Consider the following 21,412-nt stretch of genomic DNA (forward strand, 5'->3'; position numbering starts at 1 on the left):
AATAAGGATCACGTTTTTCTCGTTGAGGTGATTTATATTTAAATGAGTTCTCCATAATCCTTTAAACTGAAGTGCAAATTGGTTATCAAAGTCCTTTGCTGTAAGGGTTGTTTTACATAATAATGAATTTCACAGAAGTTCCTCAAAGGGAAATATTGATTTAGGCAACATCACAGGGTATTTCAATTCCAGCAACACTTTAGATTAATGCCATAGACAGCATATAAAAAACTTTCTAAAATCTAAATTTCTCTATTAAGAAGTGTAGGCAGCATATTTTTTCTCGATAGAAAATATAACAGAAGTTTTTAATAAAAATGAGCCTATTTTATCTACTATTTATTTACCACTTCTAATGCACATTAACTTACCAAAAGTTAATGAGAATCTACCATGTGCTAGGTATATGGCTTATTGTTTTAGAAATAGGCTGCATGATAGTAGTAGGAAATATTCGTTTGCCTATATATGTTTATGTTACTAACAAGACCAAATAGCACCAAATATTGAGCCTTTACTCTATGTTAGTTACTGTACTATACAACTTACATGCGCTACTTTACTCATTTCTCACGTTGCCAGGTAGCCATTACTGTCCTCATTTTATAAATGAGAAAACTGAGGCTAAGAAGTTGTGAGGATTTGAACCACAGTATATTTCTGTCACCCATTATGCTGTAACACTACCTCACTGCTGGCTTCTTTTCAGTCTTGAACTCTGCATGCCTCATTACCAGAAGGTAAGCTCTAGTCGTCTCCCCAGTGATACAGTCAACAAACAGGCAGGTTCCTCTTTGTTGTAACTCAGTGGTCCTAGATCCCAAGTGGTTCTCATCAGTTAGTTGTTACCCAGGTAGCCTCGCTTCAGGGAAATCCTGGGACCAGCCCATGGGTGGAACCTGAGATTGTTCCAATGTTCCTATAACATTGGAAAGGGCAGTGCTTTCACTCACAAGACCTGGGTTTGAAACCTAGGTCTATCACAAACTATTTACGTGGCTATGGAAAAGTCAGTTTACCTCCTTGAACCTTCATTTTCTCATCTGCAAAATGCAGAGGCCAGATTTGATCAATGGTTTTCAAAACTGTATTGTTTATTTTTGAAAAAGTGAAGCCTTTTAGCAAATGAAGTCTTATGTTGAATCTCAACATATATACAGGTAGAACTACACCGTTTGCAGCAAAGGCTGGGTTTGGAGGAGGCATGAGTTCATCTGCCTCCTGGGTGTTCTTCTAGCACTCATCTCATCTCCAAGGAGCCTCTGAGGCATCAAAGACCCTGCAGAATACAATTTGCAAATTATGAACTAGCTCATCTCTAAGTTTATGTCAGTTCTCATAGTGTATGATTTAAAAACTGTCTGTTGCCATATAAAAGGGTACTAGAATTTTATTAGCATGGATTGAGGGCCAGGGAAGATAATTCAAAGGAGAGAGTACATTAAGTTAAAGAAGTAAGTCAAATGATGTGGCCTCGGGTGGCCAGACATACTGTTGATACCGAGATCCTGCAAATGTGTTCTGAAGTTTTGCAGAGTTGCAGCAATGCAAGAGTGGGGCTTTATAATCATGGTTTTTGAAATCTGTTAAATTTTGCTGCAGTTAATTTAATGAAATATGAATATAATTTTAGCCCAATAGAACATTTCATTAATTGATTTAATTTTCTTAAAGGTTACTTGATATTGAGATGTAAACTTTTAATTATGATCCAACTGTTACTTATTATTAGCATCAAAATATTTTCCTTTTTTCCCTTCTTTTTAAAAATATGAATTTTAGGCAAATTGGCTCACCTTCTCTAAAAAGTTAAAAATCAGATTCCATCATTGCAAGTCTAAGCTTAAAGACTGTATTCACGTAAATGTACTAAACTCTATTAAACTCAGCCAGTATCCCTCTGGGCCTGTGCTGTCTCCGTGATTGACACTGTTTCAATGGTTTAATTCTGACATGTCTGTGGCCACAGATCTTTTTCACTTACCTGCCTCCGCCTTCTGCTGCTTCTCAATCTTCTCCAGGCGCCCTAACAAGGAGTCAATTTTAGTTTTGATCTGGGTTAATTCTTTCTTGATTGTCTGTAATTCATCTGATTTCACTGGAAAGGGGAAAAGGGAAAGAATGCAACAGAATGTCAAATGCACCACGACCCACTTAGAGCACAACTCACAGACACCCCATGTTTTCTCAGGACTGTGTCACATCACATAGGATACTTTTCAATCTTATCTGTTTCTCATTGCTTCCAGTGATCTTGCAATACTGGATGACTTTGCCAATTACAAGCAGTGATTCCCAGCGATGTGAACATTTGATACTAAATCTTTTCACTGAAAGTTATGCAATGGGATAGAGGAATCTAGAAATGTTTTATACACTAACTAAAGATACTAAATTCAGTGCAAATGGTAGAGTAAATCTGTACTGTAAGACAGATTCAGATTGAGGAATGATTAAATCATGACAGGTATGCTTTGAGAACTATGATACTGCTTTGAGGACTATGTTGTAATGTATATTTCAGTGATATTTTTAATCCAGTTCCTTAGTGATTGATTGAAACCAAGACATAACATTTGTCCTCTAAAGAAGTGTCTTAAATGTTAGAGAAATCTCTCCAACTTGCTGTACTTTTGCTACTTTCTTTGTTAAAAACTGCAGCAATGGGTTGTGTGTGTGCCTCTTTTTAAGCCCTGGGGCTTCGAAGGAAAGGAAATTCACTGAAGTCTCCACTGATATTTTCTACAGTCGTGGCTCCTTTTCCAGGTTTTGAGTGTTTAATGGGACTATCTAAAAATGGAACTAACACAAGATTGACTACTTTTAATTTGGCAAATAAGGATGTTAAACACAACAAACATCCTACTATCAATGATAAGATAAGGTCAGTTTCCTATTTTAAGGTCAATCCTTTCAATGAAGTATGTTGATGTTTATGAAAAATTCACTGCACTGTTCTTATTTTCTCATTTCTTTGAGAATCACTGGAAACTTTGTCATGAGCCCTCAATAATGAGATCAAAGATTTTTAAAGCTATAAATCTAGAAGAGCTAAACCTGTCTATGAGCATTCATTAGGTGAGTTTTTGGGTATCCATGCCTCAGCAGGGAGCTATGCTTCAATATCTGGAGTAAAGATCTTGATTTCAGTCTATTATTCTTTTCTGTCACTTTTCCTTTCAAGTTTATAATAAACTTGGCTTGGATATTCCTGAAGAAATTGAGTGTTTAGCTTGATTGATTCTTTAGTCTTCAGAATTTTTTTCTAAGTAGTTAAAAACTAAAGGCAATATATGTTTGCTTGAAATAGCGGTAGTTGTCAACTAAGGCATATGATATAATCTATATGATAAATTATGTATCAATATACACTAATTGCTCAAAGGAAGAATAGATTTTTTCCAATATAAACATGAAAAAACATTTTCTATTATAAAACCAGAATTTTTTCATAACAAGCAGATTTTTATTTATGTTACAAAGTAGTTTGCAAAATAAAAACTACAAGAATAAGCGATCCTGTAGAGAGTTCCTATTATGAAGAACCAGACTGAAAGTGGAACACAGTTTAAAATAGAAAATTGCTCCTATGGCAATTATTTCTAAGACATCAAAGTGCCATTGTTGAATCACAGCTATATTTGAAACATCATCTGTCACAATTGTAAATTGATTCAGCTTTGAAGAATGATTTTCATTTCCTTTGATGGAAGCATTTCATGTAGTTTTACTTAAACCTATCAAATTTAATAGAAAATATTTTACCTTAAAACATTAGATTTCAGTGCAGGAGAAATGGGACTGTGGCTGGAAACAAATGGGATGTATTTTTTAGTAAGTGAAGTCACTCCTCAACCCAGAAATGAGGTTGACTCTCTCCTTAAAAAACATAACTAAACAAATCACTAATACCCTATTTAGTAGAAACTATATTGAGACTTACGTCTAACACTGTAGAAATGTCTTTTAAGATCAGAGCGATATCATTATAAAATTTGGGGCTACTTAGTTAATGGGATTCAAGCTTAGATACAGCTAAGGATGTAATCCAGACATCCTATCTGCTCTTTCCTGGTCCCTCCCAGGGAATGTTGAATCAGTCTCCAGCCCTGTGCAAACTGCCCAGCTCCAATCTTGGAATGGCTAGCAGCAAATGCTCACCATGGTCCTGGAAAACAAGGCTTAGAAATAGTCTTGCTTCTTAAGCAATTGTGAAAGTTGTTTCCTTACTGCATTCAGTGCTCTGCTTGGGAGAAGGCTGCCCGCTCACCTGGCCTAGTTGGTTGTAGCCCTGTTGCTCCCTCCTTCAGTTGTATTCATTTTCTATAGATGGAATATGGTGTTGTGCTGTTGTGTCTGGATTCCAGATGATATTGCTGGTATAAGCCACCTCTGTGTCTGATATACTTCTCTTTCCAATCTTTTCTGACTTTTTCTACTTTTGGGGGGGCTCCTGTTAACAAATTTTCCACTGAACCATGGATTAAGCTCCTGTCTGTTTTTACTTACTCTATCAAAATAGATGTATATTTTATAACTATAGATTTCCAAACCTAGAATTTTAAAAATCTTTGCAACTTGGATTTCTGATATTTTTTTTGAAAATTAAAGTCAGTTCAGGGTTAAGGAGAGTCTTAGGTGTAAAACATCCCTGTCCATTTTCTTTTCTTTTCTTTTTATATCTTTCTTTTCACATCTTTCTTTTCCTATCCATTTCCACTGCACTCTCAATTGGGCTTCTGCTTTTAGTTCACCCGGCCTCTTACATAGTGAACTCAGAGTAATATATATAAAAGTCATAAGTCCTCCCTACTGAAAACTTCCAGAATGTCCCCATTTCTATAGGAAAAAGACCAAAAGCACACATGCACCAACTCTTTAAACTGGTATTTAGAGTTTGCTCCAAAGTATATTTCCAGGTGTATATTCCATTTCTTATTAAAGCAAACTCTTCACTTGAACAGAACAGCTTAATGCTTAATCTAAGAGTATATGGAACCAGATAGACTCTAGTTTGCATCTATGTCCATTGGAGAGCCACTTGTAATCACTAAGATTTAGATTCCTTATCTTTAACTTCCATCCTTTACCCTAAAGGCTTGTTATAAGAATTTAATGAGATAATGAACATAAAGCACTTTAGCACCATGATCAGAATATCACCAGGTAAAATACATGGTAGAAGCAGAAGCTATTATTATTATTATTTACATGCCTATTCCAGCAAAGACTTTCTCTCCCCAAATATGTCTACCTGCCTTTTGGAGCTTAGTTTTAGTCTTGCCTCCCCTATTAATTCTTCTTCATTTAACCCACTGAAGGGTGTATCTCTTACCTGTAATCTATTTAACAGCATCTCACATTTACTGCTAGACACATATTGCTAGTTGATTTTTCCTTTATATATCTACTTTTCATATTAACTTGCAAACTTCTTGAGAGTGAAGACCTAATTAGGCATTGAAGAATTTTAGGAGTCACGCTTTTCTGTGTTTTAATAAGCTCCTTCTCCTCTTATTGGCCGATGAGGTTCCTGATGCTTACCATGAAGTCCTAGGCTGTGAAGTCTGTCCTCCTTAATTAAAAAAATGATATTAACAGGTTTAAGAAGATATCCTATATCAAATTGGTACCTAATGAAAACTTTTTGTCTTCTCATCATATACCAGATGCACAAAAAATTATTCAGATTCCTGGGTAAATTATTCAGATTTCTGATGATACAACTTTTCAAAAAGAAGGAATATTGGATGGTTGTATGAAGCAAGACACATTACTGGATTTACCCCATCATAGGCTCTCTACAACCAAATTTTTTGAATGAAGAGAGGGCATCCAATTACTTCTTTCCACTTTCTCTCCCTCCCTCCCTCTTTCCCTCCCTCTCCTTCCTTCCTTCATTAATAGAACTTGCATTCTTAACAGAACTTAGTTCAGTGTATTAAACACAGTAAGAATTACCAAATACCAGAAAATTTGTAGGTATGTGTATGTAGATATGGTTACACTGCATGCCAACTTCAAACAGACCAACAAATTTTATTAAAAGCTTTGTGTATGTGCTGGACACTACTTTTGAGTTGCCTGTATATTGGGGAGATAGATAAGCAAAGAGGAAGTACAAAAAGAAAATTAGCATGGAAATATGCCTTTTCTCCAGAAGCACTATGAGGAAAGAATACGAAAGTAACCCATGCCTGTGGTAACAACTCTTTCCTCAATTCCACCTAGTACTCTAAATCCATAATCCTCATTTTTTAAGATACATTGGCAGAGGATATAACACCATTATTTATATTTATATAGAGTATTAGTGCGAGTCAGGAGTATTTCTTTTGCTAAGAATAATAACGAATACTTTAAATCAACTTGCTGCTATACAATTTTCCCCTGATATAGACAAGCTAGAGGCTTGGGAAAATGAGATCTAATTACTGAAGATTATGAATCCTGCAATTTAAAAATTATGAATTTTAGAATTTGAGAAAATTGCTTTATTTCCAAGCCAGCTCCAAGTTACCATCTCTTGCCTCATCTTCTTCTTGCTTTTCTAATTATCTTAGTCTCTACGTAGTCACACCTGTTCAGTGTCCCTTGAATATGTCTTGTGTTTTCAGACATCCATACCTTTGTTTCTGTTGTTTTCACTGGCCTGTCTTACACTCTCATCTTCCTCACCTAGTAAATGCCATTTAATACTTAAATATTCAGCTCAAATGCTACCTACATTGTAAAGTCGTCCTCAACTTTTGATCATTTTCTTCAACAATCTCATCCTCCTCCCAGCCATACTTCTTTCAGATGATTCTTTGCATGATCATTTCTTTAAATGTTTCTCTCCATGACAAGAGCAGGAACTACTCTCATTTTTTTTAAACTGCTCTCATTTTTTAACTCAAGTGTGTAACATATTCGCTCAACAATATTTATGGAGACCCATTATTGTCAGGCTCCTTGCCAGGAGCTGGGGATGTATTAGTTAACAAGAGAGATGAAAGTCCCTGAAATTGTGGAACTCCCATCTAGGTGTGGAAGAAGACAATAAACAAACATCTATATATCTATATCTATATCTATATATGGGAGGGAGATAAAGAGGTTTGCAGCAATTTTCTTTACAAGTATACATTTAACACAATGAAAAAAACACTGATATAGCTAAGTCTAGTTAATAGTAGTGTAACAATATGTATCATTTGATAATTATATTATCTTAAACTACAAACTACACTGATTCAAACTACAGTGAAATATACACCTCCAGATGGGGAAAAAATAATGAAGACAAGAAGTTAGGGAAGGCCTTGTTAGGGAGTGACATTTGTCATTTTATACAGGTTGGTCAGGGAAAGCTCCACTAATAAGGTGACATTGGGGGAAAAGTTTCAGTAAGGGGAGAAAGCAAGTCATGGGAATGTCTACGGATGGTGGGATGGGGGAAATATGAGGCAGAGGAACGATAAACGCAAAGGTCAGAGACAAGCATGTACTTGGGGTGTGTAAGGGACAGCAAAGAGGTCAACGTGGCTGGAGTGGAAAGAGCAAGTGGGAGAAGAGTATGAACAGTCAGGAGGTAAGGCGGGGACTTGAGAAAGGGAAAAACACATGGAGAATATTGTACAGAGTCTTTATGGCCAGAGTAACACTGTGACTTTTATTCTGAGTCATGTAGGTGTCACTGATTTACCTGAAGAGCATCATTCTGACTTCGTGTTGCGAAAAGACTGCAGAAGGGCAAGGGTGGAATCAGTGAGATCACTAAGAAGCCTGTGGATTATAATTCAAGCGAGAGATGTCAGTAGATTGGATCAGACCAAGATATTAGCAGTCAGGTTGTGAGAAGTAGATGAATTCTGCGTATATTCTAAAGATGGAGGGGAAATAATCTGCGGATGATTAGAAGTAAAGTATAGGTGAAAGAGGGGAGTCAAAGAGATCTCCAGAATTTGGGGTCTGAGTAACTGGAAGGGTGGACTTGCCATTTGCTGGGATAAGGAAGACTTGTAGAAGTTCAGGTTGAGGGGGAAGATCAGAGGGCCAGTTTAGACTTGATTGTGAGATGCCTATTTGTGTCCAAATACAAGTGATAAGTAGGCAGTGGGGTATATAAGCCTGGAGTTTATGGGAGTGATCAAAGGTACAAAAATAAATTTGTCAGTAACCAGTTAGAGAGCTGGTATTTCAAGTTAATATAGAGGAAGAGTTTGCCCTCGTAGTTGAGTATACACACATATTGCTGTTTTAGAAGACATCAGTAATATTACCTTCAAAAGAAAATGTCTTTTACTCTTTCCTCTAGATAAGTTCAACAAAAAGAAAATTGCAAAAAATTATAAACAAAAGAAAACATACTGTCATAAAAATCTTTGGTTGTCCGGTTGAGTACAATAGTTTATTTTTGTATGGGTGATTACCAGACTTGAATTTAGAATTATTCTTCAAGATCAGCAAAATGATAAATTGAAAAACAACTAACAGAGTTCCTAGGATAGACTCTTTTAGCTTGTTTTTAGACTCTAGAGAAGCTAGGAGCCAGGTTATATCATACAGATAATCAAATATTTTTCTTAAACTATCACTGTAGTTTTTAGTTAGAAAAAAAATAAAGAAGCCACCTTAAATCATTTCAGACTTGCTCTGTCTAAACAGTTCATTGATTTGGTGATAAATATTACTGTGTTTTGATAACAGTCAACAAAATGATATCTGTGCCTTTTGCTGTCACGTGAGATATAATCCAAAAAGGAAATTAGGCACACAGAATGACACCATTTGCCTATATCAAAAAATGTGTGCTTCTCTGATTTATGTGGTGAAAAGTATTTAAATTTATTTTAATCACCTGTGGGGTAAGTCTATCCAGGGACAAATGAAGACTCTTAAGCTAACTGTCTAGATCAGTGGTTCTTAACAAAGGGTAATATTGCCCTGCAGGGGACATTTTACACTGTCTGGATACTTTTTTGATTGCCACAACTTGGAGAGGGTGGTGCTACTGGCATCTAGTGGGCATTTGGTCTGCTAAATGTCCTACAGTGTACAGGTTAGCCCCCAACGCCACACCAAAGAATTATCTGATCAAACAAATACGAAGCCTTGGAAGCCCTGGTCTAAATAATTATATATACCCTCCATCACCAACACTGTGTTTCCTATGAACTATTAAGAAAATTTAAAAATGTTTATAATCATGTGACCTTTAACAATAATTCACGTTAATTTATATTACTCTTTTAATTTCCCCCCAGCCTTTGATAAATTATATAAATATCAAAAAATATAATTTGCATAGAACTTAAATTTATCAATCACTTTTATATACACTATTTCATCAATAAGAAAGCTGAGAATCTGACAATTTACATGAAAATCTCAAAGCCCTAAAATTTATGATTTTATGTAATGTAGTAATCAGAACAGGTGGAGTTCAGGTTCAAGCTTAGGTCTTCCAACTATAAACTAATATGCAGAAGAAGCTAATTTGCCAGTCTAGGAAATATTTTTCAGAAGTCAGACTTTGGAGTGGGGTGGGAGGAACTAGGAGATTGGGATTGACACATACACACTATTGATACTATGTATAAAATAGACAACTAATGAGAACATATTGTATAACACAGGGAGCTCTACTTAATGCACTATGGTGACCTAAATGGAAAGGAAATCCAAAAAAGAGGGGATAGGGGCTTCCCTGGTGGCGCAGTGGTTGAGAGTCCGCCTGCCGATGCAGGGGACATGGGTTTGTGCCCCAGTCCGGGAAGATCCCACATGCCCCAGAGCAGCTGGGCCCGTGAGCCATGGCTGCTGAGCCTGTGCTCCACAACGGGAGAGGCCACAACAGTGAGAGGCCCGTGTACAGCAAAAAAAAAAAAAAAAAAAAAAAAAAAGAGGAGATATATGTATAGCTGATTCATTTTGCTGTACAGTAGAAACTAACACAACATTGTAAAGCAACTATACTCCAATATCAAGTAATTAAAAAAACAAAAGTCAGACTTTAAAGAATTTTGCTAAAAAAGTGAAGCAATTGAAGTAATTCTCAATTTATATATGTAAATATAATTCGGCAGTTACCACCCCTATGAATGGAATTTTCTAGAAAAAGCAATTACATATACGTGCATGTGTATGCATTCATAGTACCTATGCCTATGTACACTTATACCAATTATTTATGTATATTTTTAGAAAGTGAAAATGAAATGGGGAATGAATGTATTATTTTATTCAATAACTATTCATTAAATACCTACTGTATGCATCCATGCATCTAACATTTCACTAGCAGCTGCACATATACCATATCACTTAGATAAACATACAAAGTATATATTATTAAAGTTGTTCTATGGATTAGAAAAGTGAATGTTAGAGAAGTTAAGTAATGTGTTTAAGGTAGCCTAGCAAAGAGGCAACAGAATCAAGTTTAGAGTGGGCTGCCTGATTCCAAAGCTGTGCTTTATCCTTGCTTGTTTGATTTTTTTTGTCCCAAGCCTGCCTCCTTGTTCTCATGGAGTTTACAATTAGTGGAGCCAAAAAAAATAGGTAAACAACTTATTATAATACATAAGAACATAAAATATGTAAAATCATGGAGGAATAAATTAAATGTGCCTATTGCTTGATGTTGAAGTTACTTTTTGGTCTTCCCTACCAGACTGTAAGATCTTGAAAATGAAAGATCCTGTCTATTTTGTCTATGGAATATTTGTTTCTTAGGGGTCACATCTATTTCATCTATGGAACATCAGTTTGGTGGTAATTGAAATTATGTTAACTATGTGAGTAAAAACAGAAGCAAAATTAATTTCCATATGGTTAGATCACTGATCATAAAAATATTCATGAAAAAATGGAGACTTGAACTAAGACTGGAAAGATACTTTGGATTTCAGCAAGGAAACAAGATCTTCTAAGTAAAGGAAGAAGCAAATCTTAAAGAGCTTGGAAACATGCATCAACATCCTGGCCTCTTTTAAACCCTGGAGTGCAGGTCAGAATTTGTCCCCTTGTTTCACTAACTCAAGATATTCTATAACTAAGTAGCATTTCTAAAGAAGTAGTTCATAGTCAACTGTGAAATATATAAAAAACCAAAAGGAAAATGCAAAAAGCCAAAATAATATTGGTGACACACATTCCATAAGTAATTAAGAATATATGTTGTGCAATGCAAAAGTGACTTGAAGGATACATTTGTAATCTAAAATGGAGAGATTAGATGTCCATAAAAATAGGTATAAAATTAAGTAGAAGGGCTTAAGTCTCCTAATAAGAAGATTAACAAGTGGTTTGGCTTTAGAGGACAGACGATACCTTTGTAGCACAAAAGGGTTCAAACTTGTTTCATAAGAATGACATTAACTTGAGCCAGACCTTGCAAGACAGGTAAAATCATTAATAACGCTTATTTGTATGTAAGAAGATAATGAGTTGATAACACATTTCTTGAGATAAAGGAAAGGGCTTTCAGATGGAAGTACCTGAACATGAGTTTTGAAACATTTAAATAAGTCTTCCATTAAGCTAGGAGAAGAGTAAGGGGAAAACTGGGAATGGAAGTACCAGATCAGATATACCTGGATGACTACACTGAAGAGTTTGGATTCTTACTTAGTAAATGGTAGTAATTTGGAATCCTGAGTGAGGAATTGACAAAGCACTTGGTTTAGAATAATCCTGTAGTTGGGCATGTAATTAATGAGATTAAGGAGAGCACAGAGTCAAGAAAACTAGTTTTAAGAGACTATTAGAGTAGTCAAGGACTGCTTATTAGGACCAGACCTAGGAAAAGAGCAGAAGAGGAAGAAGCAGAAGAAGTAAGAAATGTTAAGGTTTATTGATTGGACCTAATGCTCACAAACTTTTATAATCTCACAGTGGAATGATTAACACTTTTCTGGAACTGTTAGTGGAGTACAAAGAAAAGCATAAGCTCTACAGTAAAACTGAGAAAACCATCTCAAATGTTCAAAAGCTATGTTGATATAAAGATTCTGCTGAACCTTTTATTTGCCTTCTTTTCTGTCTGTATTTTTAAATCTGGTTATGCTAATGAGCCGCATTAAACCCTAGTGAACAAGCCAAGCACAGATGCTCACAAATGTATTTATTTATTATAAACACATTGTAATTGTTTTGGTTGGGCTGCTGTGTATCTAAATATTAGGTTGTGATCTTAGCAGGGACTTATTACTCTCTTTATACAAAGTGCTCATCAACATCCAGACACTGAAGCCATGTGTGTCTGAGAAATCCAGTGTGTTTACCAGGATGAGCTAAATGGGCCTTAATTTCATTCTCAGCTAATTACTTAACTGAAAAAATATCCAAGAACTTGGCTATTAAAATAACAGAGCTGAAGCATGTGCCAGGATCTCCACATTTTGTTTAGGCTTTATATGCACATAACTTTTTGTTATGGGCTGAATTCTGTACCTCCCTCAAATTTTATATATGAAGGTTCTAGCCCCACCAGCTTCCAAACTGTCACTGTATTTAGACATAGGGCAGTTAAAGAGGTAATCAAGTTAAAAGGAGGTCAGTAGATCCAGTAAGCCCTAATCCAATATGACTAGTGTCCATATAAGAAGAGGAAATTTGGAAACATAAACACAGAGGGCAGATGATGTGAAGACTCAGGGAGAAGATGACCATTTATAAGCCAAGGAGAGGGGGCTGACACAGACCCTTCCCTCAAGGCCCTCTGAAGGAACCAATATGACCCACACCTTGATCTCCAACTTCTAACTTCTAGAACCGTGAGGAAATAGATTTCTGTTCTTTAAGCCATCTAGATTGTGGTACTTTGTTATGGCAGACTTAGCACATGAATATAACGACCATATAAATTTCTTAAACTATCATTTTGATCAGGTAGCACTTTGCTGAGAGTCTTTTCCCTCAGTCCTGGATGAAATTCCAACCCTTCAATATTCTCCACAACTTTTCACTGTCCTGTTATCCATCTTTATCTTTCATTTTGCTTAATCATAATATTCTCAGTTTCTTAACTGACATTATTAGTGATAAATCTTTGCTTCAGATAAAAATAATAACAGTTATTATTATGTATTATTATTAAGACTTTAATAACAGGAGACACTGTTCTAAGAGCTTTACATGTATTAACTCATTTAATCCTCACAAAAACTTTATGGAGAAGGTGGTAAAATTATCATCCCCATTTTATAGATGGGGAAACTAAGGCACAACAAACAATGTATCTTGTCCCAAAATACACAGCTAATAAATGGCAGAGCCACTACTGGATTCCAGTTATAGCAGTTTCATATCCCATACTCTTAATTGCTATTCTCTGCTGTACCACTCCTACAACTAATAGTAATAATAAACTTCACTGACATTGACTATTTGACAAGACTTGCCTAAGCTATGCATAAGTAATTTAATTCCCATGACAAACTATTGGATATACAGTATTATTATTTCCATTTTACAGATAGAAAATAGAGGCATATAAGGATTACAGGATTTCCTCAAGACCACAGTGCCTGTATGTTGTGGAACACAAATTCCATACCAGGCAATCTGAAAGCAAAGCCTCTGTTCTTCTCCACTCAGAAAAGTAGGAGACTCTCTTATTCTATTTTCACCCAGAAAAGTAGGAGACTCCAACCAGAAAAGTAGGAGACTCTCTTATTCTCTTTTCAAATCCACGTATCCTTCTAAACTCAATTCAGTATTCTCTATTGAGCCCTCTCTAAACCCTCTGTCCAGAAACATAAAAGCAGAATATGTAATTAGGCCAAAATAACAGATGAAATGGGATGTTTAATGATACTTGGCAGGATATTAACATTGTTTATCTGATTGATGCTTCATCTCTATATTAAAATCATGGGGAGGGGTGCTTCAATATTGTGGGGTAGTAAGACATGGAGATCAACTTTCTCCACACAAATACATCAGAAATACATCTACATGTGGAACAACTCCTACAGAACAACTACTGAACGCTGGCAGAAGACCTCAGACTTCCCAAAAGGCAAGTAACTCCCCACATACCTGGGTAGAGCAAAAGAAAAAAAAAAAAAAGGGAGACAAAAGAATAAGGATGGGACCTGCTGTTCTGGGAGGGAGCTGTGAAGAAGGAAAAGTTTCCACACCCTAGGAAGCCCCTTCACTGGCGGAGACGTGAGGTGGCGGTGGGGAAGCTTCAGAGCCATGGAGGAGAGCACAAGAACAGGGGTGCAGAGAGCAAAGCAGAGAGATTCCCATACAGAGGATCTGTGCCAACCAGCACTCACCAGCCTGCGAGGCTTGTCTGCTCACCTGCCGTGGCAGGTGGCGGCTGGGAGCTGAGGTTCGGGGCTTCGGAGGTCATATCCCAGGGAGAGAACTAGGGTTGGCTGCGTGAAAACAGCCTGAAGGGGTTAGCACCACAGCTAAACGGAAGGGAGTCCAGGAAAACGTCTGGAACTGCTTAAGAGGCAAGAGACCATTGTTTTCGGGTGAGCGAAGAGAGGAGATTCAGAGCACTGCCTAAACGAGCTTCAGATACAGGCACGAGCCGTGGTTATCACCACGGACACCAGAGACGGGCATGAAACACTAACGCTGCTGCTGCAGCCACCAAGAATCCTGTGTGCAAGCACAGGTCACTATCCACACCTCCCCCCAACCGGCAGCCTGAGCAGCACGCCACTGCCAGGGTCCCGTGATCCAGGGACAACTTTCCCAGGAGAACATAGGGCGTGCCTCAGGCTGTTGCAACATCATGTTGGTCTCTGCCGCTGCAGGCTGGCCCTGCATTCTGTACCCCTCCCTCGTCCCAGCCTGAGTGAACCCAAGCCCCCAAATCAGCCCCTATTTTAACCCCGTCGTCTCTGGGTGGGGAACAGACGCCCTCAGGCGACTTACATGCAGAGGTGGGGCCAAAACCAAAGCTGAACCCCAGGAGCTGTGTGAACAAAGAAGAAAACGGAAAATTTCTCTGAGCAGCCCCAGGAGCAGTTGGTTAAATCCCCACAATCAACTTGATGTACCCTACATCTGTGGAATACTTGAATAGACAACAAATCATCCCAAAATTGAGGTGGTGGACTTTGGGAGCAAGTGTAGACTTGGGGTTTGTTGTATGTGACTGACGTGTCAGATTTTTATGTTTATCTTAGTATAGTTTTAGTGCTTGATATCATTGGTGGATTTGTTTATTGGTTTGGTTGCTCTCTTTTATTTTTTTATTACATTATAATTTTTTTTAAATTTTAATAATATTTTTATTTTAATTATTTTATTTTTAAAATTTATTTATTTATTTTTTCTTTCTTTTTTTTTTCTCCCTCTTCTTCTGAGCCAGGTGGCTAACAGGGTCTTTGTGCTCTGGCCTGGTGTCAGGGCTAAGCCTCTGGGGTGGGGTAGCCGAATTCAGGACATTGGACCACGAGAGACCTCACAGCCCCATATAATACCAATTGGCAAGAGTTCTCCCAGAAATGTCCATCTCAATGCCAAGACCCAGCTCCACTCAATGGCCAGAAAGCTACAGTGCTGGACTGCCTATGCCAAACAACTAGCAAGATAGGAACAAAACCCCACCCATTAGCAGAGAGACTGTCTAAAATCACACTATGTTCACACACACCCCAAAACACACCACCGGACATGGCCTTGCCAACCAGAAAGACAAGAACCAGGCCCATTCACCAGAACACCGGCACCAGTCCCCTCTACCAGGAAGCCTACACAAGCCCCTGAATCAATATTACCCCCTGGGGGAAGACACCAAAAACAACAAGAACTATGAACCTGTAGGCTGCAAAAAGGAGACTCCAAACACAGTAAGTTAAGCAAAATGAGAAGGCAGAGAAATATGCAGCAGATGAAGGGGCAAGGTAAAAACCCAGCAGACCAAATGATGAAGAGAAAATAGGCAGTCTACCTGAAAAATAGGTAATGATAATAAAGATGATCAAAAATCTTGGAAAAAGAATGGAGAAAATAAAAGAAATGTTTAACATGGACCTAGAAGAACTAAAGAGCAAACAAACAATGATGAACAACAAAATAAATGAAATTAAAAATTCTCTAGAAGGAATCAATAGCAGAATAATTGAGGCAGAAGAATGGATAAGTGACCTGGAAGATAAAAGAGTGGAAATAACTACTGCAGAGAAAAATAAAGAAAAAAGAATGAAAAGAATTGAGGACAGTCTCAGAGACTCCTGGGACAACAATAAATGCACTAACATTAGAATTATAGGGGTCCCAGAAGAAGAAGAGAAAAAGAAAGGGACTGAGAAAATATTTGAAAGGTTTGTAGTTGAAAACTTCCCTAATATGGGAAAGGAAATAGTTAATCAAGTCCAGGAAGCACAGAGAGTCCCATACAGGATAAATCCAAACAGAAACATGCCAAGACACATATTAATCAAACTATCAAAAATTAAATACAAAGAAAAAATATTAAAAGCAGCAAGGGAAAAACAACAAATAGCACACAAGGGAATCCCCATACGGTTAACAGCTGATCTTTCAGCAGAAACTCTGCAAGCCAGAAGGGAGTGGCAGGACATATTGAAAGTGATGAAGGAGAAAAAACTACAACCAAGATTACTCTACCTAGTAAGGATCTCATTCAGATTTGATGGAGAAATTAAAAGCTTTACAGACAAGAAAAGCTAAGAGAATTCAGCACCACCAAACGAGCTTTACAACAAATGCTAAAGGAACTTCTTTAGGCAAGAAACACAAGAGAAGGAAAAGACCTACAGTAACAAACCTGAAACAATTAAGAAAATGGTAATAGGAACATACATATCGATAATTACTTTAAATGTAACTGGATTAAATGCTTCAAACAAAAGACATAGACTGACTGAATGGATACAAAAATAAGACTCATATATATGTTGTCTACAAGAGACCCACTGCAGGCTTAGGGACACATACAGATTGAAAGTGAGGGGATGGAAAAAAATATTCCAGGCAAGTGGAAAACAAAAGAAAGCTGAACTAGCAATTCTCATATCAGACAAAAGAGACTTTAAAATAAAGACTATTGTAAGATGCAAAGAAGGACACTATGTAATAATCAAGGAATCAATCCAAGAAGAAGATATAACAATTGTAAATATTTATGCACCCAACATAGGAGCACGTCAATACATAAGGCAAATGCTAACAGCTATAAAAGGGAAAATCGACAGTAACACATCATAGTAGGGGATTTTTACATCCCAGTTTCACCAATGGACAGATCCAAAATGAAAATACATAAGGAAACACAAGCTTTAAATGACATATTAAAAAAGAGGGACTTAATTCATATTTATAGGACATTCCATCCAAAAACAACAGAAAACACTTTCTTCTCAACAGCTCATGGAGCATTCTCCAGGATAGAGCATATCTTGGGTCACAAGTCAAGCCTTGGTAATGTTAAGATTATTGAAATCATATCAAGTATATTTTCCAACCAGAATGGTATGAAACTAGATATCAAATACAGGAAAAAAAAACTGTAAGAAATACAGACACATGGAGGCTAAACAATACATTACTAATTAACCAAGATATCACAGAAGAAATCAAAGAGGCAATAAAAAAATACCTAGAAACAAATGACAATGAAACATGATGACCAAAAACCTCTGGGATGCAGCAAAAACATTTCTAAGAGGGAAGTTTATAGCAATAAAATCCTACCTCAATTAACAAGAAAAGTCTCAAATAAACAACCTAACATTACACCTCATGAAATTAGAGAAAGAGAAACAAAAAACCCTGAAGATAGCAGAAGGAAAGAAGTCACAAAGATCATATCAGAAATAAACGGAAAGGAAATGAAGGAAACGATAGCAAAGATCAATAAAATTAAAAGCTTGTTCTTTGAGAAGATAAAAAATATTGATAAACCATTAGCCAGACTCATCAAGAAAAAAAGGGAGAAGACTCAAATCAATAGACTTAGAAATGAAAAAGGAGAAGTCACAACTGACACTACAGAAATACAAAGGAACATGAGAGGTTACTACAACCAATTATATGTCAATAAAATGGAAAACCTGGAAGAAATGGACTAATTTTAAGAAAAGTACAAGCTTCTTACACTGAACCAGAAAGAAATAGAGAATATAAACAGACCAACCACAAGCACTGAAATTGAAACTGTGATTAAAAATCTTCCAACAAACAGTAGCCCAGGACCAGATGGCTTCACAGGCAAATTCTGTCAAACATTTAGAGAAGAGCAAACACATATCTTTCTCAAACTCTTCCAAATTATAGCAGAGGGAGAAACACTCCCAAACTCATTCTATGAGGCCAACATTACCGTGATAGCAAAACCAGACAAATATGTAATAAGAAAAGAAAACTACAGGCCAATATCACTGATGAACATAGATGCAAATGTCCTCAGCAAAATACTAGCAAACAGAAGCCAATAGCACATTAAAGGGATCATACACCATGACCAAGTGTGGTTTATCCCATGAATGCAAGGATTCTTCAGTATACACAAATCAATCATTGTGATACACCATATTAACAAATTGAAGGATAAAAATCATATGATCATCTCAATAGATGCAGAAAAAGCTTTCGAAAAATTCAACAGCCATGTTTGATAAAAGCCCTCCAGAAAGTATGCATAGAGGGAACTTACCTCAACATAATAAAGGCCATATATAACAAACCCACAGCCAGCATCATTCTCAATGGTGAAACAATGAAACCATTTCCACTAAGATCAGGAACAAGACAAGGTTGCCCACTCTCAACACTATTATTCAACATAGTTTTGGAAGTTTTAGCCACAGCAATCAGAGAAGAAAAAATATAAAAGGAATTAAAATCGGAAAAGAAGAAGTAACTGTCACTGTTTGCAGATGACATGATACTATATTTAGAGAATACTAAGGAAGCTACCAGAAAACTACTAGAGCTAATCAATGAATTTGGCAAAGTAGCTGAATATAAAATTAATGCACAGAAACCTCTTGCATTCCTATACAATAATGATGAAAAATCTGAAAGAGAAATTAAAGAAACACCCCCATTTACCATTGCAACAAAAAGAATAAAATACCTAGGAATAAACCTACTTAAGGAGAAAAAAGACCTGTATGCAGAAAACTGTAAGACACTGATGAAAGAAATTAAAGATGATACCAGCAGATGGAGAGATATACCATGTTCTTGGATTGGAAGAATCAACGTTGTGAAAATGACTATACTACCCCAAACAATCTACAGATTCAATGCAATCCCTATCAACTACCAATGGCATTATTCACAGAAGTAGAACAAAAAAATTTCCCAATTTGTATGGAAACACAAAGGACCCTGAATAGCCAAAGCAATCTTGAGAAAGAAAAACAGAGCTGCAGGAATCAGTCTCCCTGACTTCAGACTATAGTACAAAGCTACAGTAATCAATAGAGTATAGTACTGGCACAAAAACAGAAATATAGATAAATGGAACAGGATAGAAAGCCCAGAGATAAATCCAGGCACATACAGTCACTGTACCTTTGATATAGGAGGCAAGAATATACAATGGAGAAAAGACAGCCTCTTCAATAAGTGGTTCTGGGAAAACTGGACAGCTACATGTAAAAGAATGAAATTAGAATACTCCCTAACACCATACACAAAAATAAACTCAAAATGGATTAAAGACCTAAATGTAAGGCCAGACACTATAAAACTCATAGAGAAAAGCATGGGCAGAATACTCTATGACATAATTCACAGCAAGATCCATTTTGACCACCTCCTAGAGAAATGGAAATAAAAACAATGATAAACAAATGGGACCTAATGAAACTTAAAAGGTTTTGCACAGCAAAGGAAACCATAAACAAGACAAAAAGACAACCCTCAAAATGGGAGAATATATTTGCAAATGAAGCAACTGACAAAGGATTAATCTCCAAAACACACAAGCATCTCCTGCAGCTCAGTATCAAAAACACAGACAACCCAATCCAATAATGGGCAGACCACCTAAATAGACATTTCTCCAAAGAAGGTGTACAGATTGCCAACAAACACATGAAAGGATGCTCAACATCACTAATCTTCAGAGAAATGCCAATTGAAACTACAATGAGGTATCACCTCACACCAGTCAGAATGGCCATCATCAAAAAATTGAAAAACAGTAAATGTTGGAGAGGGTGTGGAGAAAAGGGAACCCTCTTGCACTGTTGGTGGGAATGTAAATTGATACAGCCACTATGGAGAATGGCATGGAGTTTCCTTAGAAAACTAATAATAGAACTACCATATGACCCAGCAATCCCACTATTGGCCTATATCCTGAGAAAACCATAATTGAAAAAGAGACGTGTTGGGCTTCCCTGGTGGTGCAGTGGTTGAGAGTCCACCTGCTAATGCAGGGGACATGGGTTTGTGCCCCGGTCCGGGAAGATCCCACATGCCATGGAGCGGCTGGGCCCGTGAGACATGGCTGCTGAGCCTGCAGGTCCAGAGCTTGTGCTCCACAACAGGAGAGGCCACAACAGTGAGAGGCCCGTGTACCGCAAAAAAAAAAAAAAAAAAAAAGAGACATATAACACAATATTTATTGCAGCACTATTTACAATAGCCAGGACATGGAAGCAACCTAAGTGTCCATCAACAGATGAATGGATAAGGAAGATATCGCACATATATACAATGGAATATTACTATGCCATAAGAAGAAATGAAACTGAGTTATTTGTAAGTGAGGTGGATGGACCTAGAGTCTGTCATACAGAGTGAAGTAAGTCAGAAAGAGAAAAACAAATACCGTATGCTAACACATATATATGGAATCAAAAAAAAAAAAAAAAAAGGTTCTGAAGAACTTAGGGGCAGGACAGGAATAAAGATGTAGACGTAGAAAATGGACTTAAGGACACAGGGAGGGGGAAGGGTAGGCTGGGACAAAGTGAGAGAGTGGCATGTACATATATACACTACCATATATAACATAGATAGCTAGTGGGAAGCAGCCGCATGGCACAGGGAGATCAGCTTGGTGCTTTGTGTCCACCTAGAGGGGTGGGATAGGGAGGGTGTGATGGTGATGCAAGAGAGAGGGTATATGGGAATATATGTATACGTATAGCTGATTCACTTTGTTATATAGCAGAAAGTAACACAACCTTGTAAAGCAATTATGTGCATTTGGGGTGAATAAACCAACACAACACTTCCTTAGTGTTAAGATATGTTCTCAACTACTACTGTTTTTTACTTTTGAAGGCTTTATTGAATTTGATACAATATTGCTTCTATGATTTTTGTTTGTTTGTTTGTTTGTTTTGGCCACGAGGCATGTGGGATCTTAGCTCCCTGACCAGGGATCAAACCTGCACTCCCTGCATTGGAAGGCAAAGTCTAAACCCCTGAATTGCCAGGGAAGTTCCACAACTACTACTTCTTAAATTTAATT

At 37.0% G+C, this 21,412-nt stretch overlaps 1 protein-coding gene across 10 annotated transcripts in view; it reads right to left on the reverse strand.

Annotated features, from left to right (window-relative positions):
- The window catches only part of RALYL (RALY RNA binding protein like), an 829,152-nt gene that overhangs the window by 73,281 nt on the left and 734,459 nt on the right, over positions 1-21,412 (reverse strand). For all 10 annotated transcript variants that reach the window (XM_029223116.1, XM_029223111.1, XM_029223110.1 and 7 more), the window contains one exon: positions 1,985-2,098. In XM_029223116.1, the coding sequence (XP_029078949.1) occupies positions 1,985-2,098 (114 nt within the window). The remainder of the gene's footprint in view (positions 1-1,984; positions 2,099-21,412) is intronic.

The sequence above is a fragment of the Monodon monoceros genome, unplaced genomic scaffold (assembly GCF_005190385.1).
Source record: "Monodon monoceros isolate NGI ecotype Baffin Bay Population unplaced genomic scaffold, NGI_Narwhal_1 Super_Scaffold_14, whole genome shotgun sequence".
NCBI lineage: Eukaryota > Metazoa > Chordata > Mammalia > Artiodactyla > Monodontidae > Monodon > Monodon monoceros.